Source organism: Coprinopsis cinerea, assembly GCF_000182895.1.
Source record: "Coprinopsis cinerea okayama7#130 chromosome 12 map unlocalized cont3.12, whole genome shotgun sequence".
In the NCBI taxonomy this organism is placed as follows: domain Eukaryota; kingdom Fungi; phylum Basidiomycota; class Agaricomycetes; order Agaricales; family Psathyrellaceae; genus Coprinopsis; species Coprinopsis cinerea.
Window position 1 is genome coordinate 1,986,560 of NW_003307533.1, and position 23,755 is coordinate 2,010,314.

Genomic DNA, 23,755 nt, shown 5'->3' on the forward strand with positions numbered 1-23,755 from the left:
CATGACAGCGTAATTCTCAATCAAAGGACCTGCAATACTGCCTGGGTGAGGCCCTCCCTCTCCAAATAGCTTCCGCTGCATTCGCTTTGACCACGCGTATCTTCCAATCTCAGCGCCATTGCTACCTTCGAAGTCTCCTTGCATCACAAATTCCAGCCATTGGATCAACCGTCGTCGATGTTCTTCCGAATTCTCGAGGCTTTTCTGCAACTCCAGTGGCGACGGATGCCCGTGAAGCCATATCAACATATGACAGTGGAGGGTACCGCGTCCCTGTGCTTCAACTGTTCCATAGTAGGCATCGCATCTACCATATAGTCCTTCCCCTTCACCATATCTCAGAATCACTCTGATAAAACCTTTGATATAGGCGTCGAAGAACAACGCACAAGAGCCGTTGGATTTTTAGAGGCCAATAGCTTTCTCTGCACAAGGCGGTCAATGACGTCCCGTGAAGTAAATCCTCAATATTATAATCTGTTCGCGCGAAGACCTCTACTAGGTGGTTGTGTTTATCAGAGGGGTTAAGTGTAATGAAGATAGTAGGTGATCCTCGATTATTGATGATGGCTCGGATTTCATTCCTCATCTGAATCTTCTGTGCTGCACTCCCTGGTACGCTCCTTGCAACAAGGCCGACGGACTTCAAGGTCCTGACTATATGTAGCTCCTGCTCCGATGTCGGTTGATATTTCGGGTCTTTCTGATACCTATCTGCCAGCTGCAGTAACGTGGTTTTCTCAATATTTAGAATATCATCCAACAATTCGCCGATACCGAGTTATGGGTGCTGTAAAGTGCAAGGATGAGGACACGAGCTTCTTCCTGATTACGTTGTAGAAGACTAGAGCAAATTGAATGTCTCCTTCAAAGGCATCATCATCGGTACGCAGTAGATGTTTCAGCTGTTCTTCCATACTTATAGGCCGAGTACGCTTGGGATGATAAAAACCTCCGATTCCCCAAGGGTCCAAATGAGGGAACATCCACGACAAGAGGTAAGGGTTGTTGAAATCTGGTACAAGCTTTCTCCCTTTACGAAATGTTGATGAACGCCTTTCCAGCAAGACATCTTTCGACAGTGCGACGCTTCATCTCCTCGTACGCCACGGGGGTATTATCCGATATGGTGTACCCGACATTCTCCATCAACAAAGATGAAAGCTCGTCGCTGGTATCAACATCAGAATCGTGAATAGTATCTTGGGTGTACCCTGATGTAGCATTCTCCATCTCTACGTTGGCCTTCAGATATGTAACCTCCACAGCCTGCGGTAGCCCTTGGTCGGTCTCTCCGCCAAATAAACCATTGAGATATTCGGAGCTGTAACCTTTGAAGCCATCTACTTGCTTATAATGAGGATTCCAATTCAATAGGAACTCAAGTAAAGTCTTGACCCGACTTTTTCTAACGAGGACTGGATGATACTTCTCGATCGTTTCTTTGGAAGGGACTTGGTCAGATCCAGTAAAGATAACACAGAGGGAGTCACGAATCACTTCCGGTGGGGGAGGGAGGACGGCGTTCAACTCTATCACGTCCAAGGGTGCAACAATAACGTTTCCTTTCATGCCCTTTGCTGTTTTGCGGTAAGTTCCCTCCTTATCTCCTGAAGTGTCACTCCCGGGAAGATCAAATCTACAACAAAGTATGTTTCCACGTGCACGACATATCATGCCCCTGTCAAACGGTGATGCTTCTTCAAATGCCTTCTTAACCTCAAACGGCAGCGCCTCTCTCCCATAGTAGAGGAAATTTGCTTGTGCGAATTTGGGCATGCGATCTCGATCCAGGTCACTTAAGCAGGAATTACAGATTCGCACAGGTCCAAGTCGGTCCGGGACCAAAAGACCATTGGGATGTAGAATAGCGTAACGGTAGGCGGAAAGATTATAACTCCGAGGAAGCACATAAATAGGTAAGTTCTCATTTCGAAGTAATGTTAGGTCAATGACTCGCGGGTCTACAGTGTTTAAGTTGTTACAAGGAACACGCTCGCCGCACACCGCACAGGTTCCACGATTCAAGTTGGAAACAGAAAAATCCGACTGCCACTGGCGAATGATTGATTCCAATTTAGCTTTGGTTGGTATGTCTAGATACTGTAAGGGGTCTTCTTTAGAATGGGATCTTATCGCTTCGCAGTAGCCAGGAAGCCTGTGTTGGATACCATTGTATTCCTGCAAGGGACTGTATCGTTGTACATGAATTGGGACCTGACCAATGATGAAACGGGATTCGATGTTGGGACGAGCTCTATTCGAGATTTTGAAGACAATAACGAACGGAGTGCAAGTACTTGTACACACGTGAGACCTCAGGTTTTCCTTGATCATTGAAACAGGGACGTTGAAAGTAGGTATGGAATGGTACCGAGATAACCTTTTCAACGCAGGTCCAACGAGAAATCTGTGGACATCTACGAGCATTTGGGTAGACATAGACATTACAAGATACCCAGGATCACCAAATCGGTCCGTGAGTTCGGATAATTGATTAGTTACACAGTAGAAAGTGTAGTATTCATTGAATCTTCGGATCGTCATTCTCTCCTCCGAAGGCGGCTAGTGTTCACCACGGGTAAACCCCGGGTCTGAAAGCCAGGACCCGGACCCGGACCCTGCCAAAACCCTACCCGCAACCCTGCGGGTTTTCCGCAGGGTTTGAGCTTTATTTCGTCCAAAACGGCCCAGAAATGGGCGAGTTATGCTCAATTTACTTAAATCAAGCATAACTCGGCCATTTCATGGCCGATTTGGACGTGTAAGGGCTTGTTTTAGAGATCGCGGGTACGAAAATGCGTACCCGGACCCGGACCCGCCCTTACCCCTACCCGAAACCCGCAGGGTCTGCCGTACCCCTGCTTTTCACTAAAGGCGGCGAAGATTGGTCATGGAAATGCATATATTGAAATTCTGGTATTCATCCATTGTGTTTGTGATAACGTCGCCCGAATAATTGTGTCAACGACAGCAGGGACATAACTGGTTAGTATACAGTATTTCTCGCACGAAAGACAATGCTACACACCTTGTTCCAAGGATCCAGAGTCGTACAGATAGGCAGTCCTGATGGGGGGCATTTGAAAGTATTGAAAGTAGATTGATAAAACGGGGGTACACAAGCGTCGAACCAAACCATAAATATAGGTATCCAGCTATAACCAGCATGATCGCTGAAATGTCCGCCGGGCGCTTGCTGGTATCACGTGTTTACCCATGGGCACTCAAAACAGGAGAAGGGGACAGTGACGTCACTATCCTCATTTCGATTTACTATGACTGGCCATTTGGCGATTCTTCCAGGTACAGACCTTTTTACTACTGATGCACTCATAATCGAACTACCACCTCTCAATTTCTAAGGAAATGGTCAGGTCCAGATACCAGATCTCTACTCTTCCGGGCTCGAAGAAGCTCGGAGATCAAACATATAAAGGTTCGTATACTGCACTGTACCGGATTAATCGAATATCTGAACACCTCAGCATGCCCCCGACCATCAATATTCATGAGGATGAAGAAGCCCGTGACATCCTTACCATGGAAGCCTCAATCCCAGATTGGAGACGATACATAATGTCTATTGTCGGAGATCCCTCCCAAGCCCTCGAATCTTGTAGATTCTGCGTGGTATCCGGCCAACGGTGCCAGGCCTCGAGGTCCTTTATAGGCAAGTTCGTTCTTATGTTCATTTAGATGACGTACATCCGCTAAAGTTGGGTCCAGGCTGCAGGGAATGCATTATCAATCTTCGGCGCTGCCCTCTTATCGATTCCATGCTACTTGACCACTTGATGGACAAATACTGGCACGATAACCAGGAAGCTCAAGAATACCTCAAATCGTTCAGAGAGTCCTGCAGAATGATCCGGTCCTCAACGTATGCGCGCGCAATGCCCGAAATCATGAGCGGTATGTACACCAAATTGGATTTCAATTAAAAATCTCACAGAAGCGTGGAAGAAATATCGGACGTCATTGGTGACTTTGGTCTCGACCAGGCCCACTACGAAGGAGATCCTCTCAGAGAGGCTATTTTCAAAATCAGAAATCTCGCGTTCGGTGCCGCTGTTCGTAAGTCTTCTCATTCCTCCCTTATCCATGTGATAGTGATAATTTCACTATTAGGCGCCAACACCGCCCAGCGCGAGATCCAGTCACTTCGCTATATCCTAGCCCTCACTACTACCATAGTCAAACGTGTTGTCGAAAGCCGTGAACTTGACGCAGCCGATGCAATGAGGGAGCTCCAGGACCTACTGACGGACATTAGGCGACCTCCAAGTGAGAGTCGCTGGCGTTTCATGCACCCGTAACTGCACCTTATTCCTAGTGTCGAATCCTCCTGTTCTGTTCTACGTCTGGAATTCACTCGGGGAATATTGAATGTGAAACCGATGTGGTTCATGGCTGGAGTTCTCTATTAATAACAGATCACTCAATATACAAGCGTTTCGCTCTACAGAAAAAGGCCGAGGTTTCTTCAGCGCGTAATAACTCGAGCAAGGCTCTAAATCGCACGAGACCTGGTTCGCGAGACCAGGCCCCTACGCGAAAGTACTGAAACGCGATAACGCGAAACTTCACTTCACGTGATATCAAAAAACTTTCAAGAACTTCTCCGGCTCGGATCAGTCAATTTCTTTTTTGGGAAGTACGTTTTCACTGAAACCCGGTCACTTCTAGTGCCCAGGCATTTGTCGTCTCCTTTCCCTCTGTTCTCAGTTCTCCTCGTCGACTCGCTCCCTCTTACTCTCTCCCGTCGTTCAATGCACCGAATGCTATGCTCGACACGGCACGGGTAGTTGAAGGCCAGGATCGGCAAGGTCTCATGGGTCGAACTTTTGCTTATAACTGGAGCTCTGCTTCAGCCTCGACGGATCGCCGTTTGTCAGTCCAAATGGGATAGGGTTTGGATAGGGTGGTGGGAGTCCTCCCCTTTGACGTCAGTGTCTCTTCTATTTCTGACGAGCTTGAGGAGCTGGGAGTATAAAGACTGGAATGACCCTTCTCAAGGGTAGCGTTCTGGGTTAGCTGGTTGGTCGCCAGCCTCAGGTGAGTCTCTGTCAGATATAGTTAAAATTCAAAGGCTAAGACGTTTCCTAGGAACTCTCTGTCATATTGTGCGATATGTCGCCTGACGTCCCCAAGACCACCGGCCAGAGCTCAACAGGAATCGCTACCGTGCAGGCCTGTCCCATGAACGACCTCCCCAACGAACTTCTTGCTTTCATCTTTCTGTGCTTCCTCCAGGCGTCTTCATCATACCCGGAGTCTCTTGAAGAAGGAACCAAGTCCCGCAAACGATTCGTCGACAGCCTCGATCACACCTTCTCTTCCAAGATCCTATTGACCCACGTCTGCGCTCGGTGGAGAACGATCATCACCCACTCACCCACCCTGTGGCAAACCCTCCACTTCGATGCCTCCTTCTACTGGACATTCCAGAGCGACTGCAACAAGATCGCGCGTTCGCTCACTCGCCACCTCCAGCTCTCGTCCGACCTTCCACTCCACGTCAGGCTCACCGGTTGGCCATGCTCGTTCTTCTCGAGCTTGGTGCCCTTTTGGCGCCTCTCGAACCCCATCAACGTCGGGATGCACTTCAAGAACTTGATAGACTCAGCAAAACGGTGGGAGACGCTGACGATGATGGATAGTCACATCCATGTTCTACGCGTCCTTCGACTCCTACCGACCTCCTTTCCAAAACTGAAGCATTTGGTCATCGAGCACGACGGCTCCAGCCCAGTCGAGGTGGAAGGTAGTGTCACCATCGCGATAGGCCTCGAAGTTCGACAGTTCTTGGAGACGTTCTCCATGCCCGTGTTGGAGTCGATTCGATTTGACGGTCTTCCCAAGTTCAGTGAACTCGTACCTATGCCGCCTCTCACCGTTGAAGGAGCAGTTGCGAAGTTGACTCGGCTCGAGATCGCTCATCCTGCGGATGTACCGTATGTCCTCTACTTCCTTCGCTCGGCGGTAAACCTCAAGTCTCTTAAACTGGAGCTATCTTCTCTCGACGTACCCATTTCCAGCGATAACCTTGTTGCCCCCATCCGACTTGACCACCTGGAACATGTCGACGTATCGCTTTCTTCGAATTCACCTTCCATTTACCAGTTCATCAAAGCCATCGTCGGTCGACTGTCCCTGTCTCGTTTGGAGAAGTTTTTTGTTCGAACACCACCCATTGGCTCACCAGAAGAACGCGAACAGATGACCCGCCTAGAGCGCCATTTCCTGCAAATTGGGGTGCCTGTCACGATGTCGGTCTAACATCCCAGCTGTCATGGACATTATTACCCAAGTAGCAATACGCCACTCTTGGAATACTATTCTTTCCGCTCCAACACGTTTCACGATAGCGACGTCGACATTATAAGCGCTCATCGAAGTCAGTCGTTCCGAGTCGTGCCTGGGCCAGCTACCACGGCCACGATATAAGTCCATTCGTACATCGCCGCTCCCGACGTCATCGGTTCCCCTGCTTGGATATCTTGTCTTGATGAAACTGCAATGAAACTGTTAGGACATTTCATTTCACGCCGTTATGAAAGCAGCCACGGGCTTGCAGAAGCCGTTAGCTTGGGCCTGCGGAGTCTAAGTATAGCCTTTGGGCCGGAATAAGCTCTATCTTGTACCACGATCACCAGCTGCCTTCCTCCCCTCCTTGTTCCTCTCAGATAACGATGCCGCCCTTCCTGCCACTAGAGCTCATCGAAGAAATACTTCGCCATTTAACGGACCCGACAGTCGATGGACCAGCGTTGGCGAGATGTAGTCTCGTCTCTCATGACTTCCGAGCGTTGGCCCAGAAGCTCCTCTTCACGTCAATATCGCTCAACAGCCTCAAGTGGGAAGGCATCCGCCACCTCGTCGACGTTCTCAAAATCAGTGCTCCAGAACTCGCTCAGTACACCAAAGCGCTTCAACTCGGAAATCCAAGGGAGATTCAAGAAGGGCGGGGTGAACAGGTGCTGACAGAGGGGGAGCAGGACGACCTCATAGCTGAGCTCATGGGTCTCCTTCCAAACCTTCGGAAACTCAGCTTCTGCGCCAAGTTCGCGAAATGGGAGTCATTGGGCCCAGGCGTGCGCGAAGCCATCGAAGCTCTGTTCAACGGTTGCTCAACAAGGCAGGTGGAGACATTGGAACTCAATTCCCTCTTCCTTCTCCCACCGACTCTATTTCTGTTCTCGACATCGCTCAAAACGCTTATCATTGGAAACGCCACTTTCGATTACAGCTCGCCCTTTTCGCCAAAGTCGTTTATTGAGGCGAACGCGGAGGAGAGTCGGGTCGTGTTGCGCCTACAACATTTCCAATATAGGAATCCCAATATCCGTAATCGACTAGTCGCTTTGGATCCGACTATATTCTCCGAACTCAAGACTTTGCGCATGCGGCTTCATCTCGACGACTCGGTTCAACCAGAAGACACTAAATTCCTGTTGGAGTCGTGCTCAAATACGCTTACGACGTTGGATGTGGAGTGGTCAGCGCTGGCTGTTGCCGTGATGCCTGGAGGTCGAGGTTATTCTTATTTCCCTTTCGATTCGTATGGCTCTAACTCTACTGTTTCAGCACTTCCGAATCTTCAAGGTCTGAAGAATCTAACGACGCTCACGCTCCGAACTCTCAGTCGATGTTCGCTCCGATCCGTACCACCAGCCAGCCATATCCAAGCGGGAAAATACAACTTTGCGCTGATCTTCGACTGTCTCAAGACCATCACTCCTTCGTGCCCGTTGTCGACCATCGAGCTCGTCATCTCCAGTATCCTTCACTCTCAAACCGACCACTTAGACGTTGGTAGTGGTCATTCCGTCGTCTATCCCGGAGCAGAGCAACATTGGGCAAATTTGGATACCCTCCTCTCGAACCAGGAGCTTTATCCTCGTTTGAAGAAGGTGATTGTCGACATGGCGGTGAACGTTGGTCCGGGGCTGGCGTCGACCAGGGGAAGGGAAGGAGGGATCAGCAATAAAGACGAACTGAGGAAGGCAGTGGCGACTACGAACGATCTCCTACCTCGATTATCGAAGCAAATTCGCGTGGTGCAGTACGTTAGCATCGCAGATGAAACCCGGGCAGACTGTGAGGCGGCATAGGTTAGGAATTCGGATTGGTATTTGTATCAATCCTAAGCGACATCCCTCCTTAATCCATACTTCCTCTGAGAAAGATCATCAGCTATCGTGCGGTTTCCTTCAGAACGATGACAGAGATGTGATGGTGGGCTCGGCGTCTTTGGTCGTTGTTGGCTGCCACCACGGTATTGAGGTGCACGATCCTGCAGTGCCGGTGGTGATGCGCATGAAGTGAGGCGGACAGTCGGGTGCACAGCTGCAGTAGGGACACAAGTCACTTCCTGTGGTCGTCACGGGGATCCAGTTGTCTGTACAAGAGCAGGTGGGTTTCGGGGTCACACACCAGGGGGACAAGGTGAATGGCACGCATGCGCATTGAGGACAACTGCCGATTATCCATGTGGTAGTTCCGTGGCCTGGAATGCACAGAGGACATGGGGGAGAAGGACAGGGTGAGGAAGTGATGGTTGGGGATGGTGTTGCTGTTGTCGTTGGTCCGATGATTTGACACTGGCTGTAGTCTTTGGGAGGTTGGTAAGATGGGCGCTTCAAAGTGAGAGAAGTCACACACAGGTGTTGATGAAAACGCATTCTACCCGTGCGTCAGGGATGCTAGTAGGCGAGGGGTCAGTGAGCACTCTGGGTCTTACTGCAAGTGCTTTACCTACAGTTGGCAAGTCGTTGGCCCTGTATAGTCTCGTCCACCGCCTATAGGAAAATACAGTGCGAAGGTTGGTCAGATGGAGCATTGGACGATGCGTGGCGAACGCACATTGGCCTCCCAAAGGAACTACATTGGCCGTATCAGTCGCGCCCCAAGTAACTTGAGGGGTATCAGCTCGAACTCGAGCAATCACCCTTCCCGAGTTTGACGCCAGAGCGATCGAGATATGAGCTATCAAGAGCCATCCGATGGTAGAACGCTTCATGATTGCCTTGAGGATGACATACGCCGCGCTCATGTGGATCTGGAAGCCAATTGATATGAAAGCAGATTGGTATACATAGCTGGTGTTTCTCAAGGGATGGTCATGAGGACGTCGAGGCTTCTTGAGGATGCTTCTGAGAATAAGTGTGTATCAGAGTTGGGCTTCGTCTCTCCGCATAAGCGTCGCTTCTGTGAGGTTTCAGCCACTCTGGATTCTCGTTTGAATCCGAAATCTTACCTTTTGCATTCAAAACTGATTTATGACCTTCACTGTGCGTTGTACTTTCAGTTACTCGTACCAGGAGGCTTGAGCCAAGGTCGGAGGGGTCTTCAGTTGAAGTGAGTCCAGAACCATGGCTTGCGAATCTTATGCCTGGAGAAACGGTGACCATTCGACTCATTGTGTGAAAATAAAGGGTAGTGCTTGAACCCAAATTGAACGTTGACGTTAGGGGCCCCCTCGTTTGTTCAAACTAGCGGCTTGCCCGTGCTTCGCACGGATGCTCGCTGACAAACATCTTCTCCATGCACTTTTCCTCGTCCATGGCATCGAAATGAACTCCTTCGTTAGTTTCCTTTCTTTAGAGCGCGATGGACCGAACTCAAAATTCAAATTCAAATGTTGGGACAGTAGTGAACCAAGCTAGATTTAAAGTGATACGACAATTGGCATTAGACAAACAATAAGGAATCTATTACTTATGCTATGGACTACGCATTGCCAGTGGTATCTACGACTAAGTCCTGGCGATCTTCGAGGGACCGGGGGTCGGGGTGCCATTGATACCTTCGTCGGAATCTGCCTTGCGCTTCCCGATCTTCTTGGCAGACGATAAGGCGCCCGACATGAGAAGTGCCTTATAGGAGGACTTGACAGGGGTAGCAGGGTTTGCACCACCTTGGGTGGTCAAAGGCGAGTCAACTGTAGCGTTGGAAATCAAGTTAGTCATCGCTTGACGGGACAACTTGTACAACATACCAATTTCGATGACATCCTCCGAAGGGGTTGGCGCCTTCCCAAGTAGGGTGACGTCTTCAACCTGCAAACACAGTGTAACAGAGCGTTCCCCGTCACCCTCGGTAATGATATCTGTCCCGGTATGACGGCCCTCGACGGAAACATAAGAGCCCTTGCGTACAAAGTTTCGCCTCTTCCTGTTATCAGAGAGGAAAGACCACCTAGGGGAACCCTCAATGGTAATGGTGCAAGAAACACCAATAGGCGATGTAGTACCGAGCGGGGCCATGTACGGATCCATGAGCAGCTTGAATTTCAATCGGTCGGGTAAGATCTCGACATGATCGACAGCCCCGCAAACAGTTAAGTAGACAGGGCGTTCAGCGTCAACGGGATCAACGCCCTCCGCGGTGGCAGCTTCCGGGCTAATATGACCCAAGGGAATGATCTTGAAGGTATTCAAAATGAGTGTTGGCACATTAGCCAAATGAAACAGCTTACTTACATCCTTGATATCACCAACCAAAGCATAGTCGGAAGGAACCATTTGCCCAGACATAAGACCATTGTCCTGGAGCTTTTCTGGGAGCTTCTGAGGGAAAGAGGCGACCTTTATGGGTTCAATGAGTATCAGAATTCCTTGTTCCAAGATGGCGACTTACCTGGCCTACAGCAAAATATGCATATGGTGTAAGTAGAGGCTCGCCTGAAGTGTTAAAATATCTCAGAGCGGCCATTGTAGTGTCGCCTGCAATGTGGAGGTGCCCGTCGAACATATGATTGTGTTTACTCTTCCCAGTTTCGAGAACACGACCATTCTCAAGAACGACGACACCGGCGAAGGTGACACGGCCAGGACGCAAGGACACCACAGCAGACTTTGAGGATGTCTGGGAAGTGCTCATAGAAGAGAGAGAATTCGCCATACTGGAGGTTAGAAAAGTAAGAGAGAGAGAGAGCAAGTGGTGAGGAAGGCGGTTGAAGATGAATGCTTGTTTGAGTGCGTCTGGTGCTCCATCTAGGCCTATATATCTGCAAGACCCAACTGTGAAGATCTCACTCATGGAAGCTTCCAGAGCCTCAGTATTGGTGGAACACTTCAGAAGAGTTCGAGCAATTTCTATTCGGAACCAAGCCGGTACCATTCCCGGTACCATTGGTCGGAAATATTTAGGCGCGCACGCGCAAGCGCCAGTTCGTCTTGGAGCTTTGTAATTATTGCTGGTTTTCTAAGCCACAAAGGACATATAAAAGATACTACTTTGACAGCCCTATACTGGATCTACACAGAACATCAATCTATGTCTTGAACTTGAACCCATTCCGACCATCGTTGCTACACATAGAAATACAACCCAGCACATCAGGCATATTGATGGGCACTCGAGATCGTACTGATGGTGTTCCTGCCTTACTCCCACGGTGCAAAATCTGTGGCCGGTTTCGAGCTGGCCACAGATTTTGCACCGCGAGAACTTTCGGAAAAAAATCCCACGTGCCTCAGACGCGACCTATCTCTCAAAAAGAAAGAAATGGGAGAGCAATAACGATAATTTATTAAGCTAGTAACACCTCAGGGTAAACAACATTTGGAGTACTACATTCTTGTTCTCCATCTGGTAAGAGAACCTTGATACGTTGCCTGGATGTGGCTCGGGAAAGTGCCACATAAAGTTGGCCATGAGCGAAAACAGGATTTCGAAGGTCAAGGCCAACGTACTTAACAGATTGGCCTTGAGCTTTGTTAATGGTGAGTGCGAAGGCCAATCGAACAGGGAATTGTCGGCGTCGGAACTTGATGAGGATGTCGTCATTGTCCGAAGGTATGAGCGAGATTCTTGGGATGAAGACCCGGTCACCATTGCACTCGCCTCCAATGATCTGCACTTCGAGAACACGGTCGCTCATTCTGGTCACTACCATTCGAGTCCCATTGCAGAGACCATGCTTTGGGGATAGGTTTCGGAGTAGAATAAGCGGAGAACCGAGCTTCATTGACAGCTCTCCTGGGGGAAGGCCAGAGGCGTTAACAGTGCGAAGGAACTCGATAGGGACAGGATGAGAGGCAGAAGACTCAGTGAGGAGCTCATCAGCACTCACATATGTTCGCTTCTGACCTGCCATCTTATCGAGGATTCCTTCGTTGAGATCAGAGACATCCGCATTCCGCGGGGCAAGGATCATGCGGTCCAGGAAGTATTGGGCTGGTGGAGGAGTGGGAGAGTCTATGCCGGGGTAAATAAAGTTGATGAGGCTGTTTGAGCTTGGAGACCGCATGTCTTGAGGGAAGTCCAAGTGGTTGTCATCGGAGAGATTTTGACCATGGCCGACATCAATCAACCACTGTGCGAATCCGATAGAAGAGGGGTCCTGGGCATCGAGTCGCATATTCTGGCGAAGGTGAAGGACATGGATGTGTTCCCAGAGATATGAATAACGAATAGTAGCCCCTACAATTCCCTCCCGGGACCCTCGGCGAACAACAGGCAGTGTTTGCTGAAAGTCTCCTCCAAAGACGACTGTGATCCCTCCAAAGGGTGAGTCGTTGTCCCTGATGTCTCGACATGTTCTGTCTAACGCTTCAAATGCGTAGCGATGTTGTGGAACAGCTTCATCCCAGATGATAAGGCGGGTTTGGCAAAGAAGGTCTGCGCGAGGACTTCGTTTTGCAATGTCACATAAGGAATCTTCATGAAGAGTTCCTACAGGGATGCGGAACATGGAGTGGGCTGTCCGCCCTCCCGGGAGAAGGAGGGCTGCAATTCCGGATGAAGCAACACATAGGACGATAGAGCCATTGCTCCGAATCCTATTACAGACCGTCTTGTAGACAAAGGTCTTCCCAGTCCCCCCAGAACCGTGCAGAAAGAACAGTCTCCCCTCGTTTCCTTCCACGGAATGGACAATTTCGTCGTAAGCTGCGCGCTGTTCATTGTTGAGGAGAGCGAGGCGGGTGATAAGAGACTGCTGTTCCGCTTCAGGGTCGTAATTACGTTGTTCAGCAATGAGAGGGTTCTCTTGAAGGTCATCCCAATCCATAATGGGCTGCGGCATGGACGGCCAATCTTCCAGGCTTCGCCCACTTTCCGAGAGAAGGTTGTTGATCATATACAGGCCATAATCATAGACCTGCTCTTCTGTCGGGTTCACGATACCGGAATTCTGAAGTCGATATCGAAGGTTGTCGCACATGCGTTCACGGAACTGCTCCCAAAGTACCTCCGGCTGTGACGGGGCGCAAAAGAGCAGAATGACGACAAATAGATGGCGAAGACGTGTCCCAGTACCCATCTCTGCCGCCTCTTGCAAGCACTGTCTCCATTCCCCATCATCCTCCAGTAGTCCTCGTGCAAGACACGCCTCCCGGAAGGTTGGATACTCGATACCATCGTACGTCCGAAGGTCTTGGAATGACCTGGCACCACGGACAACAGTGAGGAGGGTTCTGAGGTAAAACCGCTCTCCACCATTGGGAGGCACAAAAACCATACGCCCAAGCGAGAAGCCGCGCTGGCGTATCTTCCATCTGCGGCTCCTTGAGTCCCAGACGAACTTCTGAGGGAATTCCTGATAGGTGCACTGGCGAGCGACCACCCCAAGCTCCCCATCATCGGCATTGGCATTGAAGAAGGCAGTCAGAGTTGTGCGTTCCTGCGATGCTCGTTCCATCACAGTCCTGACGTCCTCATCAGGGTCGAACGTGACCATATGCTGACCGGGCAGGTGAACTTGAAGCCTCTCGACGCTTGGGATCTGCTTGTGAATCCAGAAGTGGAGGATTCGCCACACAGACTCTGGGGCACTAATGTATCGCCCAAGGACCCAACGTTGGATCTCGTCGTTTTCGTTGACCTCGATATCCCGTCCGGTTTGCTGGCGCATGATCTCCAAGGTAGCTCGATCTGGACCCTTCTCCATGTACTTGACAACATAACCAATTGACCCGAGGGATGCAGCACATTCGACATTGATATGGCAGTCATATTTGGAGGAGAGGTAGGGGCAATAAGGTACGATCCATCGGTTATCCACCCAATGCACGCCAATAGGATAACGTCGTCCATCATCAGGCCGTCTATATTTCGGAAAGCCGTCGTCGTTCATCTCGGTGGCAGGTTGGAAGGGCTTTGGGAAGTTCTTCGTGCACTTGCCATTGTCCATACAGGGTGCTCGCGGGTTGAGTGCACCACACGGACCATGGACCATGCAATTCTTGACGGTTTCAAAAAGGCGGGGTTCAGTGAATGGGTCAGGCCAGTACGCACGGATGCAGGAGTCAATGGCGTCAACGGTGGAGAGTTTATATGGTGTATCTAGGAACACCAGGATATGGACATGAGGTAGTCCACGCTTCTGGAACTCGATTGTATACACGTAGGCTACCGCATTTCCGAATATCCCATTCTTGTAAATATCCTCCAGCAAAGCATCCTTCTTCATCTCGAACACCCGTGCTACCAAGTCCGGTCGATCGTAAGCTGTTTGGCCTGGGAGGAGTTCTCTAGTAATCTCCTCCCATTGGGGATTGGTGGTCATAGTGATGAAGAGATCGACCCTACGGAAGTGTCGGGCTACGGCCATGGCGTCTTGATACCGTTGCATCATATTGCGAGGACCGCCGATGTAGGATGAGGGAAGAACGACTCGACGACCGAGCTGGTTCAAGTCCGAATGGTCTTCTGTGCCGATAGCATCTTCAAGCCCACTGTAGAGTTCAGCGCGTAACTCCTTCTGGTGGTCCCGAAGAAAGCGCAGGCGGTTTTGGTCGGCGGACGCCCACATGTCGACGATGTAGCGAGTGAAAAGGCGGCCACCTCGAATCAACGACTGGCCCTCATTGGGTCGATAGTGGATCCGGAAGGCGGCGTATTCGGTTTGGCTGAGTCGTTCGTTGCTGTCGGCCGTGAAATCTCCAGCTTTCTTGAGCTTGAGGTCAGGAGACCAACCACGCTCCCCATAAGGGAAGAGTAGAGGGTATTGGAGAGGTGCGTACGCGGGGTGTAGGTCGCTGATGCGGTGCAGGCCCCCTCCGTGCAGTCGAAGGATAATATCCCTGCCCTGCTCATTACCCTGCCTATCTGGGACGACCACAGCGAATTCGTCACTTGTCGGCGTGTTGTAGCGTCGTCGGTCTTGACCTTGCAGCAGTCGGAGGCGGACTGAGACATCTGGTGGCTGGCCTTCTCGTGTCATGATCTGGTAAGCAGACCGATAGAGGTGAGCAAAGCGGTTTGAAGCCAGCAACATGGCTTGGAGCTGAGCCATTATCCCGGAATCGAGGTCTTCGTTCTGGTTGATTCGGTGTTGGAGGGCGGCTTGGGGCTCGTAGATGTAGAGCTGGGCGTATTTTGGGGTTCGTCCACCGGTCGGTGTGAGCGCCGCAGAGTTGTGGTGCAACTCACCGCATATACGAAACACGGGTGCCGACGAACCATTGTTGATGGCATGGTCCTCGAGAACGCCCAACGACGTGAAGGAAAACGCGCGGTTATACTTCCAGAGATCGTTTCGGAACGCCTTGGCCTGAAGGGTTTGCGCAGTAAGAAGGAGCTGAAGCGGCTGGGGAGGCTGCTCCAGCAACGGAATCCGTACCCGCCCCTTTCGACAGCAAGTGCCAAAAAGAGGCGAACCGATGGACCCATCCGTGCGTTCTATGAGCCAATGGAGGGCCCCGCAGTGTGGGCATGGGACATCCATGCGTCCAAGGTCGTGTCGAGGCACCTTGGATTCGAGATATTGTGTGCGTGCAGCCAAAAAAAGCCGTCGTCGAGCTACATAGCAGGGTTAGAATGCTTCCGATTTGATGCAAACTGAACCACGCACGTATCTGTCCGTTTCGAGTTGGACTGCGTCGTCTGACCATTCCTTCCTGCCTAGCTGACGAAACCCTGGTGGTCCTTGGCCTTGAAGTAGACGTCATGGACGCGTCAGATTCCGATGCCGATGACTGCAAACCGACATGAGCAACCGCACGGGAGTTGGAGTTTGGGCAAAGTAAACTCACCTCTGAGTCGTCTAGACGGACACGCTGGACGCGTCGACGCCGAGGAGATCCTTGCGGGGTTGCGTACGCTGAATTGCGTGCGAGATTTCGAATCCGGGCACTTTCCGCTTCGAGTGTGGAATCTGTCGTTGAAGGCGGATCTGACAGAGTGTTAGACTGTGTTGCCGGAGGGGTTGGAAGGGCGGGGCCGACACGACGCTGAGTAGCGACAGGTGTCAGCAAGCCGGTCGACGTCGAAGCGGCACCTTGCAAATGCCTCCTGTTCTGCGTGGCAGGTGGGGTTTGCACACCTGTCGGACCTCTGCGAGACGGTCTGGACTGTAAATGCCGACCCAAAGATGGGGTATTCTGCGCGCGAAGCCATTTGTGTCAATCGTTATCAGTGCCAATGAAATGCGAGAAGACTCACAGATGGCTGTGTTGCTGGGGGAGTGGGAAGAGGCTGCCAGGGGCGAAAGGAATCCTAGAAACACATCAGCGAGACTTAGGACATGCAGTACAATCATCACTCACCCGTTCAGACGATAAATGAGTTGACGGAGAGGACGAAGATGCCTGCCAATGGCGGAAAACATCCTGGAAATTTATTAAGAGTTGTGGTGATTCAAAAAACCTCGCAAGACGACGCACCCTGTAGGAAGGCGAAGAATGCTGGAGCCCACTCAATGCAAAGTTGCCAATGTTCTGGAGTGGGACACCGGTCCCGGGTGGTCTTAACGTAGGCCCAGGGGTCTGCTGAGCCACATTCGGAGGGGGAACATTTTCGTTATTCGATTGCCTCGCACGCCAACGTGGTAGAACAGCAGATGACGGTGGTGTGGGTGCAGGAGATGCAGCGGCCTGGCGCGAACTCCGGCGAAGACCTGTGGATCCGGACATGCTGTGCCCAGAGGGTCAGGGGAAAAATGCTAATTTCCCGATATTCGACACTCACCTCGTCTCTTCTCTGTCCAGTTCGAGCAGACGTTAGAGAGCACGGAGACGGAGATCTCAACACGCGTCCTCGCTCGCGTTGTGTATCATTCAGATGCCCGCGTCGTCGCCGAACATTCTCGAAAGGGGCGGGAGGCGTCGCATTTCATGCCGCCCTATGTGGAGCGATATCTCCGAACCGAACGGGGCTTTTGGGCTGGCCAAACAGGCCACCATCGAGGTTTTTCATCCCTTTGAAATCGTTTTCATGGCGTGTTATATACACAGAGTGAGTCGTAGGAGCCCATAGAACACGAATGTGAAAAAAGATGGTGGTAAGAGGGTGAAGGGCGCTCGAAAACGTCAAACCTTCCTTATTTGGGGGTACTACCTAATGCGGACGGAATTCCCAGGGGCCTGCACGTTTGTTATAATAGATTCGTGAATCTCCCTATCTTCCCTGTTCCGGTCAAAGTTGATTTTGATCCGCGTCGGCATCCACCGCAGATGAATATGGGACCATTTCAGTCGCCTATCAGAGTTACGATAGACTCTTAGCATCATTGATCGGCTCGTTTGGCTCGGTCCACTTCTCCCACCCACCCTGTACCACGTCACAACCTCATCAGGCGCCAAACATAAGTCACCTTCCCAACACCTTTCTTGCTTCCACCTCCTGTACCAGAGCACGAAGTCTACCATGTCCGTGACCTTTCCGCCAGAGCTAGTAGAAGCCGTTCTCGAGAAAATACAACCTACCACCACCACAAGCCGACGAACATTGTCAAGCTGCAGTCTCCTCTCTCGCAACTTCCGAAATGTCGCTCAGCGTCTTCTTCTTACCAACTTGTCGGTCGCCAACTGGTCCACCGAGCGGGTAATGCAACTTGCAGACACTCTAGTTCGAGAACCTCGCCTTTCTGCGTACATTCAAAGCATTGACATCTCATTCCCGCGTTTCCCGTTCATCAACAACGGCAGCTCCCTCTCGCCGAATTTGTGGGGCGACCAAGAGTACGACATCCATCTGGGAAGGCTCCTCCTTCAGTTATCGTCGCTTGACAAACTATCCATTTCATGGTCGTCGCGCTTACCACGTTCGTGGCAAACCCTCTCCGATGTTCTGCAGCAAGCACTCCTTTTCCATGGCTCTGGAGTCACCGACGGTCCTCGTCGATTAACTTCCATATCCATTAGTGGAATTTGGGGATTGCCCCTGGAATTGGTCGTATCCAGTCCCCACCTCCAACACCTTCGAATTCGAACCTCGGGATTTGATGGCCTTGGGCTCCCATGGGAGGAGGAGCTCGCCAGAGTCTCATCCAGATACCCCTTGTCCTTGCAGCTCAAGACGTACGAGGACGACGCGACGAACATGTGCGCAACTCGCGACTTGTTGTCCCTCAGTCCTTCGGTTTTCAGCTCGTTGACGTCTTTCCGACTCAAGAAGGTCACCAATTCGTTGACGCTCATTCGAGACCTTGAGTGTGTTTTGAACGCCTGCGCAAATACGCTCGAGTCTTTCGAGGTCTTCATCAAGCTCTCCGTCAAATCCCATGCCGCTATGAGTAAGTCGTCCATGCAGTATAGGTCGATGTCGTCTTCTAATCCTTCAAACTTAGGTCTAAGCCTCCCCTTCGAGATGCCTCAGCTACGCTCTATGACCCTCCAAATCCAGGACTGGGAACTCCTTAACCCAAGCTCTAACACTTGCAAGCACCTCGCGTTCTTCGAGTCATCCCTCGCTCATCTACGTTCCTATCCTTCGCTCACCAGTGTCAACTTGTTCCTTCACTCCAGCTTCGTACCCACAATCGCTCCGGTTGGCCCTTCGATTGAAACTAAAGCTGTTCCTTACCACATAATGGCCATTCTGATGGACGATTTGTGGAGGAGAGTGGACTCGAGCCTGGCAGCCACTGATGTTTTCCCGAGCTTGACGAGGCTTTATGTGGAGGTCGTTGCGGGGAAGGGTGGGCCTGGGGCGGGTGTCTCAACGGATGTAGAGGATGTCCTTGAGGCGTCGAAGCACCTTCCAGCACTTGCTAGAAGGAGGGAGGTTGAGATTCGTCGAGTCGCTCGAGTCGTCGGATGCCCCGGCTTCGATTAGATTCGTCGGACTTTCAATACAGGGTAATTAGAGAAATACAATACTTGTACCAGGTTAATCGCGCTTAATATCAGTTCTTAGGGGTTCCTTCATTAATATTCGCAATTCTAACTTGTAATACAGACATTGTGCTTTTCTGTCGATGCGGTGCGATTTGCCACGTCCAGTTCGAGAACTTCTCTGGAAATGATACCACACACATGAGCTACTTACCCCTACCATTCCTCTTCTCCGTGAAACCCGACTTGAATGCCGTTGTAAAGTCTTCAAACTGACCTCAAGGGATAAGGAAGCGCCAAGGAGAGGTTGTCTCATTGTATTCAGCTCCGCCGATCTTCCTTGTAAGGAAGCTTAGTTCCTTGGTTGATCTGTAAGCAGATGGTAGTACAAGCGTTCCATTCCTGGCGATGTCTGCCAATCATCCTCCAAATTAATTCTCCGGCCTTCTTGGGCCCGTCCAGAACTCACAGGCCAGCGAATGATGTAAACTCTGGGCCTGTGTCAGAACAGTGGATTCCACGACTACCGCGGCTGCAGCGCTAATTTTGACTACCACTGCGCCACTTGGCGGGAAATCAGAATAGTGTCAATAACGCTCGTCTTCCTCCAAGGTGGCGCATTTGTCTATGAAGGAATGAGGTCAGGGGACAATTTTCTGGTACTTACCTACGGCATTGACTATTGATCATCGGACTCCGATGTACAGCGGGTCTATTCTAGGACATTGCACCTCGTTCGACGAGTGTCGCCTCTCCTCTTTCCCAGTGTTAATTGAAGCGATTTCCTAAATTCGATTGACGACCTCGTCGTTGATTATTGAAACAGGATTGTAGTATATGAGTACATGTACGCTTCGGGCGGGAGGACCATCGACTTCGCCGAACTTCTAACTTTGTTGAAAGTCTTTCAGATTGGGGAGAACCTCATACTACCTATTGATACTACCTATTGATATCAAGCATCGAACTTCACCTTAGGTATGGAGAGGATTGGAAGGAGACTTGCGCCTCGTGGGCTCACATTTCGCTTCCTCGGAGAGATGTCCCTAGATGATGATGATGGCAATGATGATGACAATGATGATGTATGCTCTCTGGGAAGGACAGTGTCTCGACCGAGCGTGTGACTATTTCTTCACTTGAAGGGAAATGATTCTGGCTCATAAATAACCACCAAGGTATCCGGTAGCAAAGATCACTCGAGGAAACCACCCGCCTGAATAAGAATGCACGTCCACTTCAAGCCTCTCCTCGTTGCTGCCTTAAGCCTCGTGCTATCTACCAGGGCTGACCTGATTGATAGCTCGAGGAGTGAACCAGGATCTGAAGTTGTATGTATCACGCTTCCCCATCTAACTACGCTATGCAGCTCTAACCAAACATTTTTTCGCTTTTGTTGTCAGACTAAAGGTTCCCTCGCATGCGGCAATCCCGGACACGCAGTGCCCCTCTACCGAGCCTATTATCCGCCCAATCCTAACCACTTCTACACCACCTCCAGACCCGAGTTTGAAAACGCCGTCTCTAATCTCGGATACACGAACGAAGGAACCGCAGGATATGTTTTCCCCCTCCACCAACCTTCCACGGTACCCCTCTACAGACTCTATAGCCCCTCTGCTGTCGATCATTTCTACACTACAGATGCGAAGGAGAGGGATAATGCTATTGAGAGGTTGGGGTACTTAGATGAAGGCGTGGTGGGGTATGTGTATGGCGATTCAGGATGCGGTGGAATGCCGTTGTGGAGGCTTTACAGTCCTAGGGCCAGAGATCATTTCTATACCATGAGCACGGCGGAGAGGGATAATGCGAGTGAGAAGCTAGGGTACGTTAAAGAGGGTGTTGCGGGGTATATCTTCCCTGTTTGAAGTCAATTCCCGTATGTTCATGTATATATGTTGCTGCCGAGAAAATGTACAACGGTGTTGAATCGAAAAACTGAGCACAGCGACGGGGCTTCTTTTCTACAATAGTTCCATTTGAAATCGCTTTGGCTAACGACCTTGAACACCTGTTTCGTTCTTGAAGTTCGCCATTGACGATCAGGGGCTGGCTTTTCCATATTCGGATTGCCGCCAAACAGACCGCCAAACACTCGACTTCTTTCGAGTCGTATCTTCGCCACAGCGGTTCAACATCTTCAACCATAAAACGACAGGTAGAAGACAAGGCAGCCCATGGAACCTACACAACAAGGGACGGCTATTCCCACATCCCCCGTCCGTAAGACACAGCCACCTTGATCACTGAACCCGCTGTCTGAGCCGCCGTTGTTTCTCTTCCGCTGCCATCAACGACTCCATGTCCATTTACAACCTTCCTCCCGAAATAGTTGACTGTATTCTCGAATTTCTGGTTGAAACTGCCCCAGACCGCCATTCGACCTCCCTCACCCAGGGCAGCTTGGTCTGCCGCGCCTTTCGTTCTACATCCCAGCGCCTTCTCTTTAGAAGCATCTCACTAAGGGCGCTCATTGCACACCATATCCTCCAAGTTATTGACATCCTCCATTCCAACCCGGATACCTTTGGGTCGTACGTCCAGAAGCTCACACTGACGCCCATGAGATGGCGCGGCATGAGTGCAAAGGAGACAATCAGGCTCTATCCCAATGATACCGAAGAGGAGAACAGCCCCCTCAACACGTTTATTCTCCTGGTCCCTAACCTCAAGAGCCTATGTATTGATGGCAGAACATGTACCTGGGATACCTTCCCGTCCAGGATGAAGGAGCACGTCGAGGGCATCCTCAAGGGCACCATCCCGAACCAAGTCGAGGCATTGGAGCTCCAGCATATCCCATGCTTTCCGCCGAAGCTTTTTCTCTCCGCATCTCGCATCAAGGCGGTCACGATCGCGGAAAGCGTACAAGTCAAGCCCGAAGATCTGTCGCCATTCCACAAATACTTCGACGACGGCGGACCTTCGCCATCGCGCGACGAAGCCGCAACCGACTTCGCAGTTTCTCTACGGTCCCTGAACTTCAGATCATTGTATTATCCCGTCAAACTCTTCACTGCCGTCCCTTCGATCCTTGCGACTCTTACGACACTTTCAATGAATATCGCCTGGAGTGGGGACGATTGGGCTGCGCAATTTATGGTCGATGCTTGTCACCGCTCACTCCAAACGTTGGACGTTCGATGGAAGGTTCGCCACTCCGACTGGGACTACAATAACAGCAGTAAGTGATCAGGCCCCATACGAGGGAAGGGATTGGCATTAACCATTACCTGTAGGAGCCCTTGACCTAAGCCGCTGCAAATCCCTGAAACACCTGAAGCTTCAAATGAACGGCCTTCACACTGTGTCTTGGGGCGACCCAGAGGTCGTGGCAGATCCCAGACCGCTCGGTATCCTTGTGGACAGCTTGGCGTCGATCAGCAGCCCCTCCCTAGTCGAGAGCGTCCGGTTGGCCATGGAGGGCTCTCTCCCTCTTGTAGACGACGGGCTTTTTCTTCCAGAGCACGGCAACCCCACGCTGTTCCTACACCCTATGACCGAGTCCGTCAAGGGACGGTGGGATGACCTGGACGAGATACTCTCCAGTTCTACCAAGTTCCCGGCGCTTCGCAATGTGGATCTCGACTATAGCTTGGAAGCTACAGGGAGTGCACTGCAAGGCGAAATGACGGGGGCAAGATGGGAAGACGGGATTCGCAGGTGCTGCGCTGAGCCAGCCAGTGTTCTCCCTCGTACTCGGAAGAGATATAAAGTTCATATCGCTTCATACTTTAACGTAGTCTACGCATGAGTTGATAGAAGTAAATCGATTGCTGTGACTGGAATTGAAACCGGGACTTTGGATATAGAGGACCCGACAGCGGCGATCCACGAACTCACGCCATCTGCGGCGATCGATCGATATCCATCCGTCACTGACTCGCAGTGAACTCATCTTCTGAGCTCACGCGTTTGTCGGAGGTGAAAGCTTGATGAAGTCCTTCTCTCTTGTTCCTGATAAAGGAAGGTGATCTCGGTTACGCCTCCACCTTATCCACTGGACAGTCTGTAGAATTCGAACACATCGGTCTCCTTTTGTCATTCTCACATCAGAGTTATAGATCTCCGGTGAAACACGAACCACGACACTGAGGGCTTGGGATCCTCAGGTGGATATTGTCGGATAAATAAGAAGACTAGATAGACTATCATGTGAGTACTTGTATTCTATAGCTCGGGACAGACTTCAGTGGCTTAGGAATTCGAAGCATCTCACTGAATGATGCATTTAATGCTGGAACTGTCTTTCACAGATGCTGATAAGTATTAGCGCCACCCCCGAGTTCAATCCTCCAGTAACAATCGATGTGGGCGGCCACCTTAAGAGGACTTCTCGTCGTATCCGGCCTTGTACTACTCTCCAACGCGCAGCTCACGTCAATCTCCTCGAAATCATTCTGGTATCAGTGTGCGTTCTTCCTCCTTTCCAAGCTCAAGCGCTCTGAGTAGTAGTGCTCACATACATACACCAATCTGCCATACTTTCCAGGTGGAGGGAAAGGATACACGGGAGCAACAGTCTGCGCGACCCCAACGTAAGCCTACGTCCTCTACCTTTTATCCCCCCATCTGCCTCGCATTGAAATAAACGTCACTTTGGAAGCGAGGAAGGCGAGGGAGTAACTTGTAGCTCCCTCAACGAGTGTACGTTATACCTTTACAAGTCATCGAGTCATTCATTACCGAAGCACTGATACAACTTTGCGCAGGGTATCACCAATGCATCCCGACACTCCACCCAG

General features: G+C 50.8%; 9 protein-coding genes across 9 annotated transcripts; 5 read left to right on the forward strand and 4 right to left on the reverse strand.

The window, feature by feature from the left end:
* Nucleotides 1-1,035: 1,035 nt before the first annotated feature.
* CC1G_10237 (hypothetical protein) lies at nt 1,036-1,572 on the reverse strand (the record flags this gene model as incomplete). The annotated part of the gene is made up of 1 exon (XM_001835258.2): nt 1,036-1,572. One exon carries the CDS (start codon nt 1,570-1,572, stop codon nt 1,036-1,038), a length of 537 nt encoding a protein of 178 aa, XP_001835310.2.
* A 1,768-nt stretch (nt 1,573-3,340) lies between these two features.
* CC1G_10238 (hypothetical protein) lies at nt 3,341-4,393 on the forward strand. The gene is made up of 5 exons (XM_001835259.2): nt 3,341-3,439; nt 3,524-3,673; nt 3,730-3,915; nt 3,967-4,077; nt 4,132-4,393. Exons 1-5 carry the CDS (start codon nt 3,370-3,372, stop codon nt 4,317-4,319), a joined length of 705 nt encoding a protein of 234 aa, XP_001835311.2. The 5' UTR covers nt 3,341-3,369; the 3' UTR covers nt 4,320-4,393.
* A 740-nt stretch (nt 4,394-5,133) lies between these two features.
* On the forward strand, nt 5,134-6,282 carry CC1G_10239 (hypothetical protein; the record flags this gene model as incomplete). Its single annotated transcript, XM_001835260.1, has 1 exon — nt 5,134-6,282. One exon carries the CDS (start codon nt 5,134-5,136, stop codon nt 6,280-6,282), a length of 1,149 nt encoding a protein of 382 aa, XP_001835312.1.
* Nucleotides 6,283-6,676: 394 nt separating this feature from the next.
* Nucleotides 6,677-8,117, forward strand: CC1G_10240 (hypothetical protein; the record flags this gene model as incomplete). Its single annotated transcript, XM_001835261.2, has 1 exon — nt 6,677-8,117. The coding sequence occupies exon 1, from the start codon at nt 6,696-6,698 to the stop codon at nt 8,115-8,117; it is 1,422 nt and encodes a 473-aa protein (XP_001835313.1). The 5' UTR covers nt 6,677-6,695.
* A 253-nt stretch (nt 8,118-8,370) lies between these two features.
* CC1G_10241 (hypothetical protein) lies at nt 8,371-9,058 on the reverse strand (the record flags this gene model as incomplete). The annotated part of the gene is made up of 4 exons (XM_001835262.2): nt 8,371-8,606; nt 8,668-8,708; nt 8,765-8,804; nt 8,869-9,058. The coding sequence occupies 4 exons, from the start codon at nt 9,056-9,058 to the stop codon at nt 8,371-8,373; spliced, it is 507 nt and encodes a 168-aa protein (XP_001835314.2).
* Nucleotides 9,059-9,761: 703 nt separating this feature from the next.
* CC1G_10242 (hypothetical protein) lies at nt 9,762-10,719 on the reverse strand (the record flags this gene model as incomplete). Its single annotated transcript, XM_001835263.2, has 4 exons — nt 9,762-9,946; nt 10,004-10,430; nt 10,488-10,574; nt 10,645-10,719. 4 exons carry the CDS (start codon nt 10,717-10,719, stop codon nt 9,762-9,764), a joined length of 774 nt encoding a protein of 257 aa, XP_001835315.2.
* An 820-nt stretch (nt 10,720-11,539) lies between these two features.
* CC1G_10243 (transcriptional factor B3) lies at nt 11,540-16,865 on the reverse strand (the record flags this gene model as incomplete). The annotated part of the gene is made up of 5 exons (XM_001835264.2): nt 11,540-15,753; nt 15,806-15,929; nt 15,987-16,304; nt 16,500-16,562; nt 16,617-16,865. 5 exons carry the CDS (start codon nt 16,863-16,865, stop codon nt 11,540-11,542), a joined length of 4,968 nt encoding a protein of 1,655 aa, XP_001835316.2.
* A 733-nt stretch (nt 16,866-17,598) lies between these two features.
* Nucleotides 17,599-19,008, forward strand: CC1G_10244 (hypothetical protein; the record flags this gene model as incomplete). The annotated part of the gene is made up of 2 exons (XM_001835265.2): nt 17,599-18,466; nt 18,521-19,008. 2 exons carry the CDS (start codon nt 17,599-17,601, stop codon nt 19,006-19,008), a joined length of 1,356 nt encoding a protein of 451 aa, XP_001835317.2.
* Nucleotides 19,009-20,233: 1,225 nt separating this feature from the next.
* CC1G_10245 (hypothetical protein) lies at nt 20,234-22,902 on the forward strand (the record flags this gene model as incomplete). The annotated part of the gene is made up of 6 exons (XM_001835266.2): nt 20,234-20,338; nt 20,411-20,835; nt 21,057-21,233; nt 21,275-22,194; nt 22,250-22,673; nt 22,773-22,902. The coding sequence occupies 6 exons, from the start codon at nt 20,234-20,236 to the stop codon at nt 22,900-22,902; spliced, it is 2,181 nt and encodes a 726-aa protein (XP_001835318.2).
* Between the last annotated feature and the right edge of the window lie 853 nt (nt 22,903-23,755).

Coding starts and splice junctions, on each gene's coding strand:
- CC1G_10238 (XM_001835259.2), top strand. CDS start 3,370: ATGGTCAGGTCCAGATACCAGATCTCTACTCTTCCGGGCTCGAAGAAG. Junction 3,674..3,729: donor GGCCTCGAGGTCCTTTATAG/GCAAGTTCGTTC, acceptor AGTTGGGTCCAG/GCTGCAGGGAATGCATTATC. Junction 3,916..3,966: donor AATGCCCGAAATCATGAGCG/GTATGTACACCA, acceptor GAAGCGTGGAAG/AAATATCGGACGTCATTGGT.